The sequence below is a fragment of the Manis pentadactyla genome, chromosome 13, assembly GCF_030020395.1.
Source record: "Manis pentadactyla isolate mManPen7 chromosome 13, mManPen7.hap1, whole genome shotgun sequence".
NCBI lineage: Eukaryota > Metazoa > Chordata > Mammalia > Pholidota > Manidae > Manis > Manis pentadactyla.
In genome coordinates this window covers 15,337,012-15,361,532 of record NC_080031.1, presented here as the reverse complement: position 1 = coordinate 15,361,532, position 24,521 = coordinate 15,337,012, and the positions used below count along the sequence as shown (strand labels likewise).

Below are 24,521 nucleotides of genomic sequence, written 5' to 3'. Positions count from 1 at the left end.
AAAAAATCTTAAAACTCATATGGAACCTAACAATCTTGAAAAAGAACAAAGTTGGAAGACTCACACTTCCTGATTTCAAAACTTAACTACAAAGCTGCCTACAGTAATCAGAGCAGAGTGGTACAGGCACAAAAACAGATACATATAACAGAGAGCTCAGAAATAAACTCTAGCATATAGGATCAAATGGTTTCTGACAAGGGTGCCAATACCATTCAATAGGAAGAAGACAGTCTTAATGACTCTTGCTGGGAAAACTGGATACTCACCTACAAAAGAATAAAATTGGACCCTCCTTTCCTTAAACCACACAGAAATTAACTGAAAGTGGTCTAAACAGAAGAGCTAAAAAGATAAAACTCTTGGAAGAAAACAACAGGAATAATCTTTGTGACATTTTAGAGATGATTTGTTAGATATGACACCAAAAGCCCAGACAACAAAAGAAAAAAATAGCTAAATCGGACTTTATCAAAATTAAAAACTTTTGTGCATCAAAGGACATTATCAAGCAAGTGAAGGTAACCCAAAAATGAGAGGAAATATTTGCAGGTCACCTATCTGATAAGGGATTGATATTCAGAATATATAAATAACTCCTACTATTCAACAACAAAAACCCAATTCAAAAAAGGACACAAGACAGCATCTTACTACACTGACGGACAGTGACTTCAATGGGGTATGGGGGGACTTGATACTTTGGGTGAATGTAGTAACCACAATGATTTTCACGTGAAACCTTCGTAAGAGTGTATATCAATACCTTAATTTTTTAAAAATGGACACAAGACTTGAACAGACATTTCTCCAAAGATGATATATAAATGGCCAACATGAAAAGACACTCAACATCACTAGTCATCAGACACATGCAAATCAAAACCACAACGAGACACCACTTCACACTCATTACAATGGCTATTACCAAAAAAAAATAAATAAGAAAGAAACAGCTGTTGGCGAGGATATGAACAAACTGGAACCCTTGTGTTGGGGTCCAACAGAACCTTTGATGGTGGGATTGCAGAATGGTGCAGCTACTATGGAAGCAAGTTTAGCAGTTCTCAAATACTTTAAACACAGAATTACTATATGATCCACTTTTCAGTACATACCCAAAAGAACCCAAAGCAGGAACTCTCATTGCTCACAATAGTATTCACGACCAAAAGGTAGAAACATCCCAAATGTCCATCAACATCTGATGAATAAATGGAACATGTAAATACACAAAATGGAATATTATTCAGTCTTACAAATGAATGATATTCTGATATATAAACCTTGAAAACATTAGGCTAAGTGAAATAAGCCAACACAGGACAAATATTATATGACTCCACTTATACGAGTATCTGTCAACAGGCAAATTCAAAGAGAGGTTTCCAGGGGCTGAGGAAAAGGGGAACAGGGAGTTAATACTGAATAGACACAGAGTTTCTGCTTGAGATGAAAAATTCTGGAAATGAATAGTGTTAATGGTTCTACAACCATTAACCATTGTAAATGTATTTAATGTCACTGAATTGTACACTTAAAACTGGTTGAAATGGTCAATTTTATGCTATAGATATTCCACCATTAAAAACACAACTAGGGGATCAAGTTGTACAATTCAGGGAAATTTTTGTATCTGGTGACTGACATATGTTAAATTACCTAGACATAAACCCTGAATGTAGTTTTTTTTTTTAAAAAGATAAGCTATATTAAAATAATCTACTTTAAAGTAGCAATCACAATATAAGTTGGTCACAGGGATGGTAGTACAGCATGGGGAATACAGTCAATGATTCTGTAACATCTTTCTACATTGACGGATAGTAACCACACTAGAGGGGGTGAGGATTTAATAATATGGGTACCTGCTGAACCACTGTGTTGTACATTTGAAACCAACATAAGATTGTATATCAATGATACTTCAATAAAAAAATAAAAATCAATTTAAAAAGACTGGAGAAGTGTTGACAAGAACCGAAAAGGCTTCTTTCATTTATCATCCTAGGAACTGTATGCTGCCTTCGGTTACGGTGTTATTTATTCTGCCACAGTGCACTGCATACAGCAATTTAATAAATGTGTGCTAATAATGATGACTGTGAAGAACTTCAAAGGAACCAATTACCATGGGAAATCTTCAACTTTTGAACAAGTTATATCTAAAGGTTCTTTTAAATGTCAATTTGAGACACAGCTAAAAGGATAAAGAGATATCTATTGCATACTGTTTATATCAGAGAAAAATTACAAATGTAAATATCCAATTATAAAGGAATGACTTAAAAACTAGAAAAACACTTGCTTTTATATATCTGTACCTGAAACATGGGCAAGTTCAAATATATGCATGCTATCTGGGGGTTCTGCTACTAGAAAGAGTATCTGTCAACAGGCAAATTCCTGTTGACAATTACTTCCAGTATATTTAGGAAAAAAACCTTGAAAATGTAATTCCAGCATCTTTTAAACACTCCCTAACTTGTCCTACATAAATGAGCTCACCGAGTGTTCACCTATAAGTTCAAACTCTCAATCTAGAAAGTACCACACACCAATTCTATCAAACAATGTGCTTATCAATGAAATAAGCACTTGTTTCACATTGTTTTCACTCATTTTATAAAATAAGGGCAAAATGCAACCAAATATTCAAATTACAGTTCCAATACTTCTGGCAAACATCCAACCACTGCAAATTTTTGCCTAAATGTTGACTGTCTGGTAACCTTCTCCACAGACCTTTGATGCCCTCCTGTCCACCTGAGGTACTCCATCCCCGGGTACCTGACACAGGCCATCTGTTCTACCAGTTAGCACAAACCTGAATGTCAGTTCCTCACTACCTGACTGACCTTACTCAAGTTACTTTATCTGTATGTGCCTCAGTTCCTACATCTGTAAAACAGGGATAATCGTAGTTTCTGCCTCACAGGATTGTTCTAAGGTTTCAATGAGTACATGTGAAACACTATATGAAGTTGTTGCACCATAAAATAAAACTATCATCTAAATAAAACTACTCCAATCACCACCAGAATCTGCTACCCTATTTCTGCTTGTCTATTCTTCTCTAATTACTTGAAGTCCCATAAAGTTCTTTCTATAAGCTCCCAGCAGATACTTAATTTCAAGGGAATGAACTTCCAGTTATGGCCAATTAGGTACTTCAGACCCATCCTCTAAAGAGGACAACTAGAAAAGCAATATAAAACTTAAAAAATTAAAAAAAGAAAAGAAAAGTAAAACCTGCTGAAGGGTAGTAAGGAGCTAAAAAGAAGTAAAGATTTTCCAGGTCAGTATTCAGGGGCAGATGGTGGGGTCAGGGACATGAGAACAGCTTGTAGGGCTTTTTTTTATTTTCTGGGAATGCTGGAAGAGTCAGAAGAGAGCGGCTGAGTAGTGCTTCTGACAACACGGAAGGATTACAGGGAAAGAGAACGGAGGCCAGGGCTGTAGGGAGAGTGGAAAGGAAGTATACTTGGAGAACCTTAAGGTTTGGAGTTGAAACCACAAAGCGGGCCAAGCCTAGAAGGGTAATCCAGAAATTGATATTTCACAGGGACTGCAGCTCGGCTTCCAATCATTTAAATCAATGAAATGAGAATGAGACCTTGGATTGCTACGGTCTTCAAGCTCCAGGTACAAGCAAATGAAATGCTCCTTGGAGGATAACATTAGCATTGAACTTACCATGTTCAAAGAAACAGAAGACAAAAACTGAGAATTTCAGCTGTGATCTAGAAACAATTTTAAATTACAAAACTGAAAACTGCAGTAACTGAAATTAAGAACTCAAGGGACATACTTCAGAGATTAGCTATAACTACAGAAATTATTAGTAAACAGACAGATGGGTCAGAAGAAAATCTATCAAACAAGGAAGGGAGAGAGACAGAGGACACAGTGACAATGCCTAAGATGTTTGTTTTTGGAGTTCCAGAAGAAAGGAGAGAATAGGCAGAAGCAATATTTAAATGGATATTTAAATATTTAAAGAGACAATGGCTGAGAATTTTCTGTAACTGATGAAAGGCATCAATCACCCACAGATTCAAGAAGACCTACAAACAGAATACATTTTTTAAAAAATCACACATAGGTATGGAAGAGCAAAATGATGAAAACAAGATTCAAAGAGAAAACTTAAAAGTAGATAGAGATAAGAAAACACATTACCTTTAAAGGAGGAACAACTATGCTGACAGCTAATCCCAGTAAGTTATTGACAATAATGAACATCAGAATACTGATAATATTAAATATCAGGAATGGAGTAAGATTGTTAAAATGATGAAATTCTATTCCCAATGAGCATAACATGCAAAAAAGAGAGTGAAACAAACAGGTATTTGGTGAAAGAATGCCATCAGTGAACTTACCCTGAAGAAAATTCTAAACTGTGTTTTGGAAGAAGAAAAATTATCCCAGAAGGGTCAGAAATGCAAGAGGCATGAAGAATAACAAAAAGAATAAATAAATAAATCTAAATCAGAGCCTCTTGATGCCACTGCAAATTTGAATTACCTGGGGAGTTTTTATGAAATACCAATGCCTGATGTAATCTCTCTGAATTGGAGCCCAGGCACCTGTGTTTTGTAAAAGTTCCCCAGATGATACCAGTGTACCTCCAGAGTTGATAATCATTGGTCTAAATTAATCTGATTATATAAAATATGACTTGTAAAATGTCTTCTGAAGTTTAAAATAAAATTAACATATATAACAGCAATGGCAAAATGCTGAGAGGGGATTAAATAAAGTGTTCTAAGGTCCTTCTCTTGTCCAGGTGGATAAAAGTACTAACTAATATTGTCAAAATGGCCATCCTGCCTAAAGCAATCTACAGATTCAATGCAATCCCCATCAAAATACCAACAGCATTCTTCAAACTGGAACAAATAGTTCTAAAATTCATATGGAACCACAAAAGACCCCGAATGGCCAAAGCAATCCTGAGAACAAAGAATAAAGCAGGGGGGATTTCACTTCCCAACTTCAAGCTCTACTACAAAGCCACAGTAATTAAGACAATTTGGTACTGGCACAAGAGCAGACCCACAGATCAATGGAACAGAATAGAGAGTCTAGATATTAACCCAAACATATATGGTCAATTAATACATGATAAAGGAGCCATGGACATACAATGGGGAAATGACAGCCTCTTCAACAGCTTGTGTTGGCAAAACTGGACAGCTACATGTAAGAGAATGAAACTGGATCATTGTGTAACCCCATACACAAAAGTAAATTCGAAATGGATCAAAGACCTGAATGTAAGGCATGAAACCATAAAACCCTTAGAAAAAACAGGCAAAAATCTCTTGGACATAAACATGAGCAACTTTTTCATGAACATATCTCCCCAGGCAAGGGAAACAAAAGCAAAAATGAACAAGTGGGACTATATCAAGCTGAAAAGCTTCTGTACAGCAAAGGACACCATCAATAGAACAAAAAGGCATCCTATAGTATGGGAGAATATATCATATCAGATAAAGGGTTGACATCCAAAATATATAAAGAGCTCATGCACATCAACAAACAGAAAGCAAATAATCCAATTAAAAAATGGGCAGAGGATCTAAACAGATACTTTTCCAAAGAAGAAATTCAGATGGCCAACAGACACATGAAAAGATGCTCCACATCGCTAATCATCAGAGAAATGCAAATTAAAACCACAATGAGATATCACCTCACACCAGTTAGGATGGCCAACATCCAAAAGACAAACAACAACAAATGCTGGTGTGGATGTGGAGAAAGGGGAACCCTCCTACACTGCTGGTGGGAATGTAAATTAGTTCAACCATTGTGGAAAGCAGTATGGAGGTTCCTCACAAAACTCAAAATAGAAATACCATTTGACCCAAGAATTCCATTCCTAGGAATTTACCCTAAGAATGCAGCAGCCCAGTTTGAAAAAGACAGATGCACCCCTATGTTTATGGCAGCACTATTTACAATAGCCAAGAAATGGAAGCAACCTAAGTGTCCATCTGTAGGTGAATGGATAAAGATGTGGTACATATACGCAATGGAATATTATTCAGCCATAAGAAGAAAACAAATCCTACCATTTGCAACAACAGGGATGGAGTTAGAGGTTATTATGCTCAGTGAAATAAGCCAGGTGGAGAAAGACCAGTATCAAATGATTTCACTCATCTGTGGAGTATAAGAACAAAGCAAAAACTGAAGGAACAAAACAGTAGCAGACTCACAGAACCTAAGAATGGACTAGTAGTTACCAAAGGGAAAGGGACTGGGGAGGATGGGTGGGAAGGGAGGTTTAAGGGGAAAGGGGGCATTACGATTAGCAAACATAATGTAGGGGGGTGGGGCACAGGTAAGGAGGTACAACACAGAGAAGTAGTGATTCTATAGCATCTTACTATGCCGATGGACAGTGACTGTAATGGGGTGTGTGGTGGGGACTTGATAATGGGGGGAGTCTAGTAACCATAATGTTGCTCATGCAATTGTAGATTAATGATACCAAAAATTTTTTTTAAAGTACCAACTAATATAAGACACTGATAAGTGCAAGATACCAAAATTTCTCAAGTAGCCATTAATGCAATAATAAAAGACTATATAAACATGTTCCTAAGTGATAAGAAAGAGAAGTAAAATAATATATAATTTCAAAGCAATTAAGGAGAAAAAGAAACATAATCGGCAGTACAAAAAACACTAAGAAGATAGATGAAAACCCACGTATATTAGCAGCCCCATTAAATGTAAGTACACTAAGTATTTCAGTTAAAAGACAATTACTGTCTACTAAGTTAAAAGAAAAATAAATCATTAACATCAATTGATATTGATGATATCAACTGGTAACATCAATTGATATTGGTATTGATAGAGATAAAAACATTCATTACTGGAGATAAAGAGGGAAACTATGAGAGGTTCAATTCTTCAAGAAGAAATAAGAATTCTAAATTTGTATGCAACTAATAACATCAGACTCAAAATAAGCAAAGCAAAAACACTCAAAACTACAAGGAGAAAAAAAAGAGTCTAAAATCACAGTGGGAGATTTTTGAACATACCTTTCTCAATAATAGAAAAAAAATTTTTTTTAATCTTTAAGGATAAGTATCCAAACATGAAAACCGGATCAGAATTTATATAAAACACCAGAATATAAGTATAAAATAACTGCAGAATACAATACATAACTCATTGTATTGCACTTCACTTTACTGTGCTTTGCAGATACTAGTTTTACCAAATGAAGGTTTGTGGAGTGTAACAAGTCTATCAGTGACATTTTCCTAACAGCATTTGTTCACTTCGTGGCTCTGTGTCATTTTGGTAATTCTTACAATATTTCAAGCTTTCTGATTATTATTATATTTGTTCATATATCTGTGACCAGTAATGTTACTATTGTAATTGTTTTAGGGGGTCATGAACCACATCCACAGTAAGATGGCAAACTTAATTGATAAAAACTATGTGTTGTGACTGCTCAACCAACCAGCCATTCCTTGGTCTCCTCTCCTCAGGCCTCCCTATTCCCTAAGACACAATATTGAAATTAGGCCAATTAGTAACCCTCAATGGTTTCTAAGTGTTCAACTGAAAGGAAGAGTGACAAGTCTCTCACTTTAAGTCAAAGCTAGGAATGATTAAGCATGTAGAAAGCAAAGATAGGCTGAAACCTCGGTCTCTTGTGCCAAACAGATAGCCATGTTGTTAATGCAAAGGAAAAGTTCTTGAAGGAAATTAAAAGTACTACTCCAGTGAACACAAATATGATAAGAAAGGGAAACAGAGTCATTAGTGATATGAAGAAAGTTTTAGTGGTCTGGATAGAAGATCAAAGCAGCCGCAACATTCCCTTAGGCCAAAGCCTAACCCAGAGCAAGGCCCTAATTCTCTTCAATTCTAGGAAGGCTGAGAGAAGAATATGATGCTAGCAGAGCCTGGCTCATGAGGTTTAAGGAAAGAAGCCATCTGCATAATAGAAAAAGTATAAGATAAGCAGCAAGTGCTGATGTAGAAGCGGCAGCAAGTTATCCAGAAGCTCTAGCTGCAAGTTATCCAGATGATGTAGCTAATAATAAAAATTAATGAAGGTAGCTACACTAAACAACACATCTTCAGTGTAGATCAAACTGCCTTATACTGGAAGAAGATGCCATCTAGGACTTTCAGAACTGAAGAGGAGGAGAAGTCAATGACTGGCTTCAAAGCTAACTCACTTGTTAGGGGTTAATGAAGCTGGTGACTTAAGTTGAAGCCAATGCTTATTTACCATTCCAAAAGTCCTAGGGTCCTTAAGAATTATGCTAAAACTACTCTGCCTATGCTCTAGAAATGAAATAACAAAGACTGGATGATAGCACATCTGTTTACAACATGGTTTACAGAATAGTTCAGGCCCAATGCTGAGACTTACTGCTCAGGAAAAAAAGATTCCTTTCAAAATATTACTGCTCTAGCCGAAGCATATGATTTCACTTATTTGTGGAATATTTAAAAAAAGCAAAACAGAAGGAACAAAACAGCAATACACTCATACACACTGGGAAGTGACTAGTGGTTACCATGGGGGAGGGGTTGGAGTGAGTGGGTAGGGAGGGTGAGGGGGATACAGGGGCACAAAAATTCTCTTATCACAATGTAAGCTGGTCATGGGGAGAGTAGCAGAGCATGGGGAACACAGTCAATGATTCCATAACATCTTTCTATGTTAACAGATAGTAACCACACAAATGGAGGTGAGAATTTAATAATATGGGTAACTGTTGATTGAACCAGTTGTACACTTGAAACCAATATGACTGTTTCATATTATCAATATGATTGTTCATATTGTTATCAATGATACTTCAATAAAAAATAAATTTAAAAATATATTACTACTCATTGATAATGCACCTGGTCACTCAAGAGCTCTGATGGAGATAGATGAGATTAATGTTGTTTTCATGCCTGCTAACACAATAACCATTCTGCAGCCCGTGGATCAAGGAGTCATCTTGACTTTCAAGTCTTATCATTTAAGAAATACACTTCATAAGGCTCTAGCTGTAAAGAGAGTGTTTCCCCACATGGATCTGTGCAAAGTAAATTGAAAACTTTCCGGAAAGGATTCACCATTCTAGATACCATTAAATACATTCATGATTCATGGCAAGAGGTCAAAACATTAACATTAGGGGTTTGGAAGAAGTTGATTCCAACCCTCATGATGACTTGGAGGAGCTCAAGACTGCATTGGAGGGAGCAACTGCAGCTGTGGTAGAAAGAGCAAGAGAACTAGGAATATAAATAGAGCCTAAAGATATGACTGACTGCTGCGATCTCATGATAAAACTTTAACAGATGAGGAGTTGCTTCTTACAGATGAGCAAAGAAAGTGATTTCTTGAGATGGAACCTATTCCTGGTGAAGGTGATGTGAAGATTGTTGAAATGACAAGTACTGAGAATAATACATACACTTATAACTGATAAAGTAGCAGCAGGGTTTGAGAAAATTGACTCCAATTTTTAAAGAAGTTCTGTTGGTAAAATGCTACCAAACAGCATCACATGCTACAGAGAAACTGTTCGTGAAAGGAGGAGTCAATCAATGCAGCAAATTTCATTGCTGTCTTATTTTAAGAAATTGCCACAGCCACCCCAACTTCCAGCACCCTGATCAGTCAGGAGCTATCCACATCAAGGCAAGACCCTCTCCACCAGCAAAACAATTACAACCTCCTCAAAGCTCGATAATGGTTAGCATTCTTTTAGCACTAAAATATTTTCTAATTAAGGTATGTACATTATTTTTGCAAGATCTAATGCTATTGCACACTTCACAGACTATAATATGGTGTAAACATAACTTTTATATGCACTGAGAAACCTAAAAATTCATTTGGCTCATTTTACTGGGATATTCACTTTATTGCAGTGGTCTGGAACAGAACCTGAAGCATCTGCAACATGTGCCCGTACACATTCTCTTCATGAACACAATGAAAACTTCACCATAGAGCAAATCTCAGAAAAGTTCAGAAGACTGAAATCATCACACTAATTCACTGACCACAATGCAGGTTACCTAGAAATAAACAACAAAAAGACAACTAGAAAATCTCCACATTTTTGGAAATTGAAAAATGTAGTTCTAAATAGCCCAAGGAGAAAAAAAGAGAATTACGATGGAAAACCGATTTTTTTTAACTGAATGATAATGAAAATATTATAGATGAAAACTAATACGCTGTTTAAGAGTACAAACTTGCAGTTGCAGTAGATAAATATTCTGGAGATCTAATACAATGTAGTGACTATAGTTAACAACACTCCTTATAAACTTCAAAGTTGCCAAGAGACTAGGTTTTAATTATTCTTCCCACAAAAAAAGACATAATTATGTGATGTGGTAAAGGTTATTAGCTAATGTTACAGTGGCAATCATACTGCAATATACAAATGCATCAAATCAACACATTGTATATTGTAAACTTACACAATATGTCAATTATATCTCAATTTTTAAAAATAATTTATTTACATACAAATCTAAAAAAAAACAAAAACCTTGTGGACTACAGCTAAAGCCCTGCTCCGAGGAAAATTTATGGCTTTAAAAGAAGGCTGAAAAAATTTGAATTAAGCAGTCATTCTCAAATTGTCAGAAAAAGAACAAGTTAAACCCACAGAAACTTGAAAGAAGGCAAGGCAATAATGGTGAACAGAAAGTAATAAAATGGAAAATAAACATACAGCTGAGGGGACCAACAAAACCCAAGGTTGAGGATTTAAAGACTTTCAACACCTAGCAAGATTGCTTGAAAAATAACCAGTCAGGGACAAAAAAAAGGGTGCTGACATTATAAAAACCGTAAAAACATACAATGAACAACTTCAATCAATCAAAAACATCAATTTAAGAAGTCCAATATAATAAATTACTAGAGAAACGTAACCACACAATAGATATGAATAATCCCACAATTAGTAAATAAATCGAATTCATAAATGAAAACCTTACTGCCAATTTTAAGTAAAATATTCCAGACTACAGAAAAAGAGGCAATGTCTCCTCCTTCCAACTCCTTTTATGAGGCTAGTAAACCTTTAAAACTAAAACCTGGTAAGTATATCATAAAAGAGAAAAATTACAGATAAAACCCACTTTTGAGCACAGAGGCAAAAATCCTGAACAAAATTTCAGCAAACTGAATCCAGAAAATAAACTAAGCTTGGTTCATTTAAGAATGTAAAAGTTGCTTACATATTTAAAAACTAAAGCATTTCATACTATCAAAACTGAAGAGAAAAATCATGACCATCTTATTACTTGGGAAAAAAAAGCATATGAAAAACACTCATGACAAGGATCTTTGGCAAATTATAGAATAAAAGAGCTCTTCCTTAGTCTGATAAAGGGTGTGGAATCTACTAAAAAAACCCTACAAGTATCACATAAATGGTAAAACAGTTTCCCTCTGAGATCAGGAGTTAGACAAAGATGCCAGCCGGCTATTACCACTTCTCTTGAACATTTTAGTAGTCATAGCCAGTGCAGTACAGCAAGAAGAAATAAAACCTGCAGAAATTGGTTGGGAAGAAATAAAACTGTCATAATTCACAGAATACACTTAGAAATTTTCAAAATTACAGATAAATTATTAGAAATACTACATGAACTTAGAAAAGGATGCTGGACACAGGTCGATTTGAAAATATCAACTTCATTTCTACAACCACAACAAAATGACAACAAAAGATTTTTAACAAGCCTGTTTTAAAAATCAAATACCTATGAATAAATCTAATATAAGATGTATAAAAATCTCTATGCAGAAAGCTGTAAAACACTGAGGGTAATTAAGAAGACCTAAATAAAGGTTATGTGCCATGGGGTTGGAAGACTTGATACTCAAAAAATGTCAATCTTCCCCAGTGTAGGTAGCTACAGACTCAATGCAATCCTAATTAAAATTCAAAGTGGCTGTTTGGTGAAATGTATCAATTGTATATGAAAGAAAAAGAGTTATTTCAATAGTCAAGGAACTACTGAAGACAACCAAGAAAGAAGGGCTTGCTCAGGAGATAACACATCTTATAAAGCAGTTATTAAGGCTGTGTGGACATGGTAGTACAATGACAGCACAGACATCCATGGATTATTAGTCCGGAAACAGACTCACCCATATAGAGACAATAATTAACAAGGAAGGTGGCATGGGAGGACAGAAGAGAAAAGATGACCTTGACAATAAATGGTGCAAGCTGGATAGCCATATGGTATGGGCTAGATATCCATATGGAAAAGATAAAAATAAAAAGGCCAATACTTCATATCTACACAAATATATATTCCAAGTACACTGTAGCTCCAAATGTGACAGGAAGAACAAAATGTTTCTAATAGAGAATATAGAAATAACTTCATGTCCTCAGGATAGGGAAAGCCTTCTCAAATAGTGCACAAAAAGCATGTACCATAATATTTTTTAAGTGGTAAATCAGACATTAAAAATTTCTTCAAAAGACATCATTAAGACAGTAAAAAGGCAAGCAACAGGGAGAACATATCCCAATAACCTCAAACTGGCAACATCCCAAATGTCCATCAACAGTACAACAAATTATGCATCTTTACACACTGGAACACCGTACAGCAATGGAGACAAACGAACCACAGCAATGCTCAGCAACACAAATGACTCTCAAATACATGTTTCGTGAAAAAGGCCAGATACTTGAGAATACATACTGAAGGATCCCATTTATAAAACAGGAAAAGTTAAAATACAGCATTTAGGGACAAATGCTTGGGTGGTAAAACTATAAAGAAACAATAAGTAATTTTATGGGTAATAATTACTGTGGAGGGGAGGGACCAAGGGTGATAATGTTCTATTTCTTGGCCTTGTGACAGTGGTCATACTTCTGTTTTATGAAAATACAGTGAGCTATAAATTTTTTCTTTTGTAGACTTCCACATTTTCAAAAGCTCAAAAGTACTCAAGGACTTGCTGTGCTGGGTAGGGAGGGCTAAATGGCACTTTCTATGCTTGGCACCTGCATGAGTATGGGGCTATCTTTACTTCCAGTTCAAATATCTTAGCATTTCATACCTTCTAAAGTCATCAGTATATGCTCAATTAACACTTGCAGATAAATATTTATTACAGAAGAAATACACATGGTCAACAGGCACACGAAAAGATGCTCCACGTCACTACCCATCAGGAAAATGCAAATTAAAACCACAATGAGATATCACCTCACACCAGTTAAAATGGCCACTATCCCAAAGACAGGAAACAACAAATGGTGGCAAGGATGTGGAGAAATGGGAACCCTCCTACACTGTTGGTGGGAATGTCAATTGGTGCAACCGCTGTGGAAAGCAGTATGGAAGTTCCTTTAAAAACTAAAAATAGAAATACCATTTTATCCAGTAATCCCACTTCTAGGAATTTACCCAAAGAAAACAAAATCCCTGACTTGAAAAGACATATCCACCTCTATGTTTATCGCCCCACTATTTGCAATAGTCAAGATATGGAAGCAACCTAAGTGTCCATCAGTAGATGAATGGATAAAGATGTACACAATGGACCATTCATCAGTCATAAAAAGAGAAGAAATCCTGCCATTTGCAACAACATGGATGAAGGTAGAGGGTATTATGCTAAGTGAAATAAGCCAAGCAGAGAAAGACAAATGCCATGATTTCACTAATTTGTAGAATAGAAAAACAAAGCAAAACAGAAGAAACAAAACAGTAGACTCAGAGACAATGAGAAGAGGGGGCAGGGGCTTGGAGCAGGTTTGTGGGGAGAGGAGGGAGATTAAGGGGCACAATAATTCACAATCACAGTATAAGTTGGTCATGGGGACAGTAGTATAGCATGGAGAACACAGTCAATGATTCTGTAACATCTTTTTACATTGATAGATAGTGACCACACTAGAGGGGGTGAGGATTTGAGAATGTGGGTAAGTGTTGAACCATTGTGTTCACATTAGTACATTTGAATCGAAAATAGTAAGACTGCATACCAATGATACTTCAATTAAAAAAAAAATTGTTGACGGATATTTAAAACATACATACTACAATTCTAAGAGCCTAAGCAAGTATGTTTGGAATCCAAAGAGATGAACAGGTCTCTCCGCATTAAAACATGAATGGAAATGCTAAATTTCCAAGTCAAGATAAGAGCTACTTCTGGAAAGAAAGGTTTAATAAGGAGAGGGAGGAGTTCAAATGAGACCTTTCTGTTGTAATGTTTTACTTCTGTATCTATAATGTTTTACTTCTCAAAAAAAAGCAAATATGCGAAATGTTAAAATTTAACAGAACTGGGGGGTGTATATATGAGTATCTTTTACACTTTTACTATACTATATTGGAAAGATTCATAATTAAAGGGAATAAACTAAGAGAAGTACACTTTTATCAGCTCATTTGTCCTAATAAAAACTCTGCTTTAGCCTAGGCAAGTTACCTTTTAGACTCCCAGAGACAAAGCATAAAATACTCTAAAATAATTAATGTTCTTCACCACCAACACTAAATTTCTACACTTTCTTCTTCTCTAGGCTAAATATCTCCCCTCAAAGTTCATCCATGTTTCACGTCAGATTTTTCAAACTCTTTACCATTCCAGCCATTCTGTTTTGAATGGCAACATCCTTCAAAATGAAGTGCCAAGATCCCAGTAAACCCACTATGTGAGAGGTTCCTCCAGTTCCAATTTCACCAGCAAACTTTCAACTCACAGATGATTTAGGTAAGAATAAATGAGCTTTTCTTTCCAGCCAGCCCAGCTATATAACCTCCCAAATGCATCACGACCCCCTTGAAGTAGACACCTCTATACCCAACATCCACAGCCCTCTTTTCCAGCAGAACCCAACCTGAAGTCTACACCTACCAGGGCTGGTACCATTCCCCAGCTGAGGTCTGGTTTGGCTGGAAGCATCAGATACAATTCTGTCCAGTAAGACTTGAGGGGTGTTGTGCTGGGGGGCTTTGAGAAAGGCTTCTTCACTCTTAAAGGGAGGTAGACAAGTCTTCTTTTTTTCCCCTGGACATGACCATATCAGAGTACGCCCTGAGGAAGTGAAGAGCCATTCTACAGCCACAAGAGGCAGTAGGGAAAGGAAGGCAGAGGAGCTGCTCACTTACCGAACCCCAGAGGTGCCCCGCTCCAAATGCTGACTAGCTTCTTCTGGACCACAATTTTTCCCCAGTCATACTGATTACTGTGTCAACCTCTTCCTTTTGTTTTGTCTGTCATCTAGGTCAGGGATTGTAAACCTGATGCCGGTAGCCTTTTCTCTTCCAAATAATCCCACATCCTGATTTTGGCAAGACTCCCCAGACAGGGAAAAGGTAAAAAGGCAAATTCCCCTGTAATTACATCCTTCAAAGATAACCACTGTTAACAGTTTGATATACACTGGTTCATGATATATTGTAACTTCTACAAAATTAGTTTCTTTTCAAGAAAATATTCGTATCAGGTTTTTTGGTAATGGGGAAGATGGGCAGACCTGAGTAAGAAGAAACTGGCAACCAAAAGAGAAACATTATGAAACACCCTAACATATATATGAAAGAGCAACAGACTTCGGACAGATGGATTTTTACCCCTGCCCTCTACGGATTCCCTTTATAGGTGGGGATAAGAATACCCGCACCAGATGGTGTGGGGACTTACATAACGTACCCAAATAAGTTCTGTTGGGGTTTTATGTTTGCTGGAGTTTTGTTTTTCTCTACTTGCACATAAGAATCACCAGGGGAGCATCTGAAACAGAATCCCAGATGTACTCCATGAGAATCTCTGGGGGCGGGGCCCAGAAATCACATGCAAGTGCATTTTGCCAAATAAAAAGCACCACACAAATTTGTTTTTACTCCACCGTTTAGCATCTAACACAGAACCTCATAACTGTGGTTCAATAAACTCTCGCAGGATGAAGAACAAATGAAAAGCCATATTTTAAAGATAGATTAGTTATGCTTAAAAGAATTTCACTAAAAAAACACACTGCATGATGCTTATGTAAGAAAAATTCTCTCAGCCAAAGCAATTATTAGTTGTATTTGATACAAAGGACTGGAAACCATTTCTATCTGAATGCACCAACATGGCTCACTTTCCATCTTAGGTCATAAATCAAGGTACACTAAATTTAATTAAGCTGCAAGGTAATCTAGTTTATCTCACAAAACACAGCTCATGAAAATTGGATTATAAGTGATTTTGAATTTTCTCTCAAATGGCCCCCTCTACAGAAACTACAATTACTGTACAAAGATTGTTCCCTACTTTTTATTTTATTATTCTTTCAGTAATTTTTTTAGAACAATTCAAAATAATAATTGCTAGGTACCAGTTTCAGTATACAATACGCCACTTGTATATAAGGTATATACCTACCTAATAGACCTAGAAGGATATATATACACCACCAAAATGTTTACAGTGAGATTTCCCCAGAAAATGATTTCAGATTATTTTTCATTTCTTATTATTTATCTGTATATTTTAATTTTCTACAATGAATATGCACTACCACTATAATTTTTCTTCTGTTATTTTAAAAAGGAAATGCAAAAGCTCAAGAATTCAGTAAGGGTGAATAATACACTTGGAGAATCTTGAAAGATTTTTGTTTTGATTTTCCAAAGTCAAAATAATTTCAGGTAAAAATCTGATTTCTATATTTGAAAAACACTAACCCATCACATATTACTGCCAAGAATTCTAAAGCTCTTCAGCTTTAAAAATAACCATGTACCTGAATAGTATAAAGGACATTACTAGGTCAACCAACAAACTGGAATACAGACAGCAGAGTTGATCAAAGTATTTTATTAATGTTAAATTTCCTTAAGTTGATAACTGAAAGGTTATGAAGACAATGTTCTTGGTTCTTAAGAAATACACACTTAAGTTTTTAGGGGTGAAAGAGCATTGGTGTATGCAACTTACTCAAATATACATAATAATAGAATGATAAAGCAAATGCAGAATAGAGGAAATGTCAACAATTGGTGGATCTGAAAAGCATGAAAGTTGTTCAATTCTTGCAATTTTTTATGAGCTTGGAATTATTTCTAAATAAAAATTTAATTGAAAAATAACAGAGAAAGGACATTCAAAATTGTCCTAAAAAACACTTAAAATCATGCTGGGCCAAGCAACTTCAAGCAAGACTTTATTGGGAGAGGGAAGGCAATATATTCAAAAAACTGCTAAAACAGAAGGAAGAAAATAGCAGTAGACTCATAGACACTGAGAAGGGATTCATGGTTACCAAGGGGGAGGAGTTAGGGCGGGAAGGGTGAAGAGATAAAGGGGCACAATAATTCACAACCACAATAGAAACTGGTCACACGGATGGTAGCACGGCATGGAGAATATAGCCAATGATTCTGGAACATTTTACCACTTGATAGATAGTAACTTCACTAGAGGAGGTGAGGGTTTAATAATACAGGTAACTGTTGAACCACTGTGTTGTACATTTGAAACCAACATAAGATTGTATATCAATGATACTTTAATAAAAAAAGAACTGTGCTAATAAAACACCCATGCAGGACCAACTTGAAGCAAGACATTAGCACTTCCCAGTAGAAATACAGTGTGAACCATATATGTAATCATTTTTAGTTGCTACATTAAAATTAAAAGAAACGGATGAAAATTAATGTTAATAAATTTTACTTGACCAATGTTTAAATGTTATCATTTCATGTAATCAATATACAAATCACTGAGAAGTTTTACAAATTTTTTTCATACTAAGTCTTCAAAACCTGGTGTGTGTCTTAAGCTTACAGTACATCTCAATTCAGATGCTAAATTTTTCACAGGAAATACTTGATCTGGATTTAGAGTTCATAAAATGTACGGTTAATAAAGCAGATTCACATAACCAAGATGTTTCAAACATAGTAAAAGGTTTTCTGATCACTGAATTATCAGCTTTTAGATGTAAATGTAAATTAATCAAAATTAAAAGAAATGGAAAATTCCTTCCTCATCCACACTATAGCCACACAGAGCACAAGCTCAGTAGCCACATGAGGCTACATTAAGACAGCCCAATTTTAGATGATGAAACAGTCCTTTTATGAAAGAAGAATCTAACTGATAAAACTTAGTTTATCATACTTATCAAAAGGCTTTTAAGAGTTATGGTAGAATGATGACTGATATTCTTATCAGAAGCACCGGAATCCCTCCAAATCATAATCAGACACTCCCTATGCCACTAATCAGAAATACTAACACAAAGCCTTCAGATTATCCTCCAGCTCAGTAGTCACACTCTGAATTTGAGTTTCCTGAAAAACTATCAAATGGCCCACTTACTTTTAAATGTGGCAGAATGAACTCAAGTTCTAGCTCTCAGAAATCAATGTCCATTGTACAGAGTGCAGTGCTTCAGCACAAATACCGTCTGAGAATGCCAAATGGGAGCATGCACACAACAGAACTTGTCCCGGATTTAAAAGAAATGACCGTTAAGTACAGAGGTGGATTTTTTCATTTTAAACAGGTGTAAGAGATTAATTCAGTCAACAGCAGGCAACACTAAAGATTCTCCAATCAATAACTTCGTGCCAAGCAACTTAATCAGGGATTTGCCTAGAACCCCTTTGGTTAATCTTAGTAAGAACTTTCCCAAAGACATCCTGATTTAGGCCATTCTCATCTACATCAAGGTTTAGGCAGTCCCTTGCCTGGCAGGAAATAAATGAAATCAAATTATATACATGTGAATAAAATTCTGCCCGCTTGACAAAAGGAAAACCTTCTGAAAGATAATTTAGTAAGTGTGGGCAAAACTACAATTCTAAAGGGCAGACATTACCATAAAATAGCTTTTAAAAACCATTTTTGGGAAATGTCTGATTCCTACCTCCTTCCACCAGCCAGACTCTTCAATTGAAGAAAGTTGCAAGTAACCATCTAATTTAATCCACAACTGATAATTGAGTTTTTCTTTATCTGCACACATACATACAAGCATTAATATTCTGCTTAAATTTGATTGGATGACGATTTTTTTTTTTTTAATGATGAATCCTTTACTGTGAATTCACTAGTGCCTGAAAGTTACCTCATACCCCTGGGAAGTGAGGTAAGAGTGTTAACAATGGTTTTTGACACCCTGACTGAAGAGCTATATATTCTGTATTCCATACAAAATTCTTTTTTCCTTCCCCTCTCACCCCACTGACCTAGCTTGCTTTCATACGAAATCAAGTTAGGGATCGCAGATACAAATCTAACCATTGTGTGGAAACCAAAATAATCGTGATCGAAAAGCTTGTGTATATATAAACTATTTCTACTTAAAATTTAACTTCCTTCTTTTTCCCCTAAAGATTCATAAAGCTTTAAGCAGGATGAATTCAAACGTTTTAAGCCGTTCCACGGAAGAAGGTTTGTTCCTGATTAGATTTATTTTACCCGTGAAATGTTTAAACATCCTGTATCAGAACACATTCTAACTTGCGGTTTTTATTAGAAACTTCTCAGGCAATGCCTATGTAATCAAATCCAGTCTCACTTCTCCCTGAAAGTACTAAATACATAGAAACCAATTGCAATTTTTAAAATTGTTCAGAGGGAAAAGAAAAAAGCCGCACCAGAAACACACATTCCAGTCCACCAGTTCAAGCCCTATTTCGAGAAAGCAAGTAAAAATAAAGTCCACTGGCTCCCTTAGGAACAGAAAGGTTTTGATGAAACGGCAGTGTGCAGACCCCGACCCCGACAGCCCTGCTCCTGCAGCCTCAACTCCCGATCACCCGAGCCAATCACCCGAGAATCCAGGCTTCGTGACCACCCTAAATCACCGGTGAATCCAGGCTCCTCCACCACCTCGCAGCGCAGATATTTACGCGGTTATGAGATGCAGAACAACTTAAATCCTGATACCAAAGTACAATAGCACAAGAGTTCTTACAACGTATTCACGGCTACCTCCCCTGCTGGCTGAAACCCACTACAAAAGGGAGCAACACAAACACCGGAGAGGGATTTCCCCTCGTTTATGAGACTTAGGCCAACAGCTATATTTAACAATTCCTCTCCGAGGCTTGATGCCAGGGCGGTGAATCCACCGGAGGGAGGCACAGGAAGCAGAAGGCACACCCGCTGCGTGGTGCAGGAGCGTTCTCGCGGCGCGCGATCGCCCCAGCACCGCGGCACTCTGCGAGGGCCAGGCCGGAGCGCCCGCATCCTGCAGCCCAGCCCACCTTGCCAACAAAGGCTGCAGTGACTGCTTCCAGGTGGGGGGGCCCCACCGCTGTGCCCGGTGTCTGGGGTGTGCGCGGGGCCGCCCCAGGAGGGAGCCTAGCCGTACCGACGTCCGGAGCTGCGAGCCGCCGGCGGGGCCGCAGGGCGCACGGACACAGGCTCGCATTGTCCCTGGGGGAAGCGGGGTGGGCGTCGGAACCGCGCAGGGTCCCCAGAGGATGCGGTGGCGCCGCGGGCGGAATGGGGACTAGGGCGACCGAGGCTGCCCGACGACCCCCGCGCACCGCAGCCCCGATGCCTTTCATTTGGCCTTTGCGGCGGCGGCGGCGGCGGCAACCCGACCTCCAGCGCTTAGCACTGCGCCAAGCAGGGGCGGGCGGGAGAGGCGAGCCAGAACCGACGCGGCGCCGGATCGCCCCCTCCCCCCGCGCCGCGCCCCCAGCCCTGCGCGTCCCGGACCCCGCGGCCCTCACGCCCGCAGGCCGCGCTCCCACGGCGGGCCGAACCGACTGCCCTCCGGCGTTCTCCGGGTCCCCACCTCGATGTAGCCGGCCAGCGCCGCGGCAGGCGCTGTGAGCCCGAGCAGCAGCAGAACCAGGAGCTTGCCCGTGGCCGCGGCGCCCGCGGTCCCGGTGGCCGCCATCCCTCGCCGGGTCGCTGGAGCGCTCGGCTCTCAAGCTCACACTCCCGAACTCAAGAGCTCTCCCAACGGCGACCCAGCAGCATCTGAAGCCTGTTCGCCGCCGCCCCGGGGATTTTACACCAACCGGAACTGACTTCACAAAAACACGCCCTGCACCTCCCTCGCCCAATGCCGGCCCGCAGAACCGCCCCCAAACACCGCCCCTTGTTCAGCCCAGACCCAATCAGGGAACCGAAGAGCGTACACGTCCCGCCCGCCCCAGCGCGCTCCCCCGCCTGGCCCCGCCCCAAAACGCTAATGGCCCCGCCCCCGTCCGGACCCCGCGGCCGTGGAACTCGGGGCTGTGTGCCGGGTGGGTCAGGGGCTGCGGCTCGGCCCGGTTTCAGGGCTGCTTCGCGCTCCCTCACCTCGCGCGTTTATCTGTCTGCGCCTCGCCTGTCAGTCCGCCTGTGGCCTCCTGATAGGGGCACGCCCCGTCACCCCACCCCTGCGGGGTATTTTTCAAAATTCCTTTAGGTACACCCTTTTTGGTTCTGAAAATTATTTTATTTAAAACAGAATAATTTTTAAAAACAGGATGAATTGTTCCAAGTCCAGGCAGGTTGACCGAAGACCCACCCTGAGGAAAGGCAGGACCAAACGAGGCAGTCCAGGTCCGCGACCCCCAGCGCTGCCCCGCGCCGGCTGCGCCCTTGCCTCGCCCTGCTCCGGGCGGCGTCTCCGCGCTCTGACCTCTGCTCCCGAGGCCTCACCCGCACCCTCGCTGCCTCCCACTGGAGACCAGCAGTACACGGACCGTATTGGCCTTAAAGCCCGGTTCCCTTGTGTGTTTTAGGAAAAGACCATTTTCCTTTCTTCCACAGTTTAAGATCACTAGCAAGAGATAACGCTTGTCTGCCTGTTTGCTCCACTGCGTTTCCACTTCAACTGGGAACACATTCTGCTCCCCCATTTCACGACTGGCACGGACTCGCCACGGGGAGGGCTCTGCGGGCTTGGCTTCCTTTCAGGAGCCGCCTGATTCATATACCACCCTCTGTGGAGCCCTTACTAGGCCCTTTAAGTTCAAACAAATAAGTAGGAACAGGGTCTCTACCCAGGAAACAGTAGAGAGGAAGAAATGGTGTCCACGGAGTAAACAGTGCAGCAATGAGAAGAATGCTGGATTTTCCAGCCTTACCGCGTGACGTGTCCAGTTCCGGTGGGGAAACAGGATCTGCCCCTTCCCCAAAGACAACCCGCACCGTTCCATTCTAGAGTCCTTCCTATGTCTGCAACATTCTCGTTCCAACTTCTACCTGTTGAAAACATTTTCATTCTTCCTTTGCTCGATTGGCTATAATGTCATCTGCTTCTGAATGCCAGAGCGCTGTTTCCTGTGAGGGCACTTGCTCCCCTAATTACCTCCATACTTCTCTTCTGCCACTGGCAAGACTTCCCCTGTCATACTGCGGGGTTCCTCACAGTGGAGACCTCAGCGTGTGTCCGTGCGGTGTCATCAAAACCAGTTATGCTGGGTGCTGCTTTGGGCTGATTTGTGTCCCCCGCAAAGTTCACTTATGTTGAAGCCCTAACCCCCAGTGATGGTATTTGGAGGTGGGGCCTTTGGGAGGTTATTAGGGTTAGATGAGGTCATGAGGGTGGGGGCCTTCATAATGAGATTGGTACCATTGCTTCCTCTCCCCACCAACACCTGTGAGGACACAGGGAGAAGGAGGTCAGGAAGAGCCCTTGCCAGGGAACCAAATCTTCTGCACTGCGGGCTTATGCTTCCCAGCCTCCAGAACTGTGAGAAATGAACACCTGCTGTTTGAACCCCCAATCTGTGGTCCTTCCCTGTGGCAGCCTACCTTAAGACAGCCACATGACTGTGGGCCAGCCCTTCATCATTGGAACTCTTTCCTTCTAGGTCCAGTGTGAATATAAAAAGCCTATCTCACCAACCAATTTGTGTGACCCCATAAAAATGAATGTACAATAGTGAAAAGCATGGGAGACTTGAATATAAGGGGTGTGTTACCAAGGCAACTTTCCATGAAAGTTTATATGGAGACAGTATTAAGCACCTGGGTAAGTCCCAGTTCTATTGTGGAGCCTGGGCTGAGGCATTTAGTCTCTCTGGTGCCTGTTTCCTAGCCCACATCATCAGGGACTTGAACTCAAGGATCTCTAAATTTCTATGAATCTAAATGCCTGAGAGCAAAGCAAATGAAATGATCTGAGTTCAGAGCAATGGCCTCAATATTCATGCTTTTGGGACTGTATACTCAAGACTGAGCTCTAATATCATGGAATGGGACTAGGAAATACAGAAAAATGACTTAGGGGGTTTTCTATCTAAAAGCAGTCAAGTCCTAAAAGGAAATTAATTTGCACTTTCAGGTCACTGAAGAATCATTAGTAAGAGTATATTGCCCCATTCATCAATGTTCTTGACTTTAAAATGTTACTTCTTTTTATTAAATGACAGTGATAGGAGCTTACCTAGTCTTGCAATTCTCAATCATTTTCATCCTAAACATGCTCAAGTGAGTGACCAACTCATCAGAAGAATCCTTTTATTACCATTTGTACACAAAAGTTAAAAGCTCTAAAATAACCTCCTGTTTCTTTTATCTTCTTAAGAATCAGACTTTCTCCTAAAAGAGTTATCTTCCATGTACGCTTTAAGATATGTACATTTCATTATCGGGAAGAAAAGTAAAGTATATGTCCCTAAACGTATACTTACTTGAGTACCACATATTCATTCAACACTTACTTATCCAACACTCATTCAGGGTGAGGTAAACCAGGCTAGAATAGTAGCTCCCAAATCAGGATGCTTTCTGAGTCAACTACGAAGTTTTATGAAAAGGCAATTTACTAAACTCCTACCTCAGAAATTCTGAATCATTCTGAATCACTAAGGCTAGGGTGACATAGGGAATCAGCTTATTTTTCATTTTTTAAAGCTGTCCAGGGAATAAGCCACTAGTACTTTTAAGAGCTTGATTCTTGAATGTCACAGACCAGTAAAAAAAATTTTTTTAATTTGCATAGCTGATTTAAGATTACCAGTGTTTTATTTTTCCAAATAAAATGATAAATTAAGACACAGATGTATGTTGTCAACACTGTTTCACTAAGGAAAGAACATTTAACAACAAAGGTAAGAATGGTCTTAATTTTACAAGTTTGAAGTGGGATACAATGCAATTTTTGACAACTCACTGCATTGCCTTTATTTCTCTCATTACAAATCACAATGATGAACACTTTATAATGGAATAGTCCTAGTCTAACACAGGTATTTGAACATTGCTATATGAATCAGTTAAATGCCTTGTCCTTTACCTAGAACTGGTAGCCTTTAAATATGCCATACCCAGAATGCATCCCTCCCCTGCCAACCCACCACCCCATCCATGACTGACTCAATATTTAAGACTTGGTTTAAGTGTCACCTGTTCATGGAAGTTTTCTGTCCTTCCCGTTTCCTGCAAGGATGAGTTGGTGCACCTCCTTTGTGCTTCCCTAAACATTCTGTACACCTCTGACACACTACTTGTAAACTACATATTAATCATTTATTTTCTTTACTGTCTCCTTAGTTATACCATG

At 39.1% G+C, this 24,521-nt stretch overlaps 1 protein-coding gene across 4 annotated transcripts in view; it reads right to left on the bottom strand.

Annotated features, from left to right (window-relative positions):
* APLP2 (amyloid beta precursor like protein 2) overlaps positions 1-21,017 on the bottom strand; it is an 84,572-nt gene extending 63,555 nt beyond the window's left edge. For 2 of the 4 annotated variants that reach the window (XM_036930342.2, XM_036930345.2), the window contains exon 1: positions 20,814-21,017. In XM_036930342.2, the coding sequence (XP_036786237.2) occupies positions 20,814-20,918 (105 nt within the window). In that variant the 5' untranslated portion in view covers positions 20,919-21,017. The remainder of the gene's footprint in view (positions 1-20,813) is intronic. The other 2 variants (XM_036930343.2, XM_036930346.2) reach the window with 1 other exon arrangement.
* Positions 21,018-24,521: the final 3,504 nt, after the last annotated feature.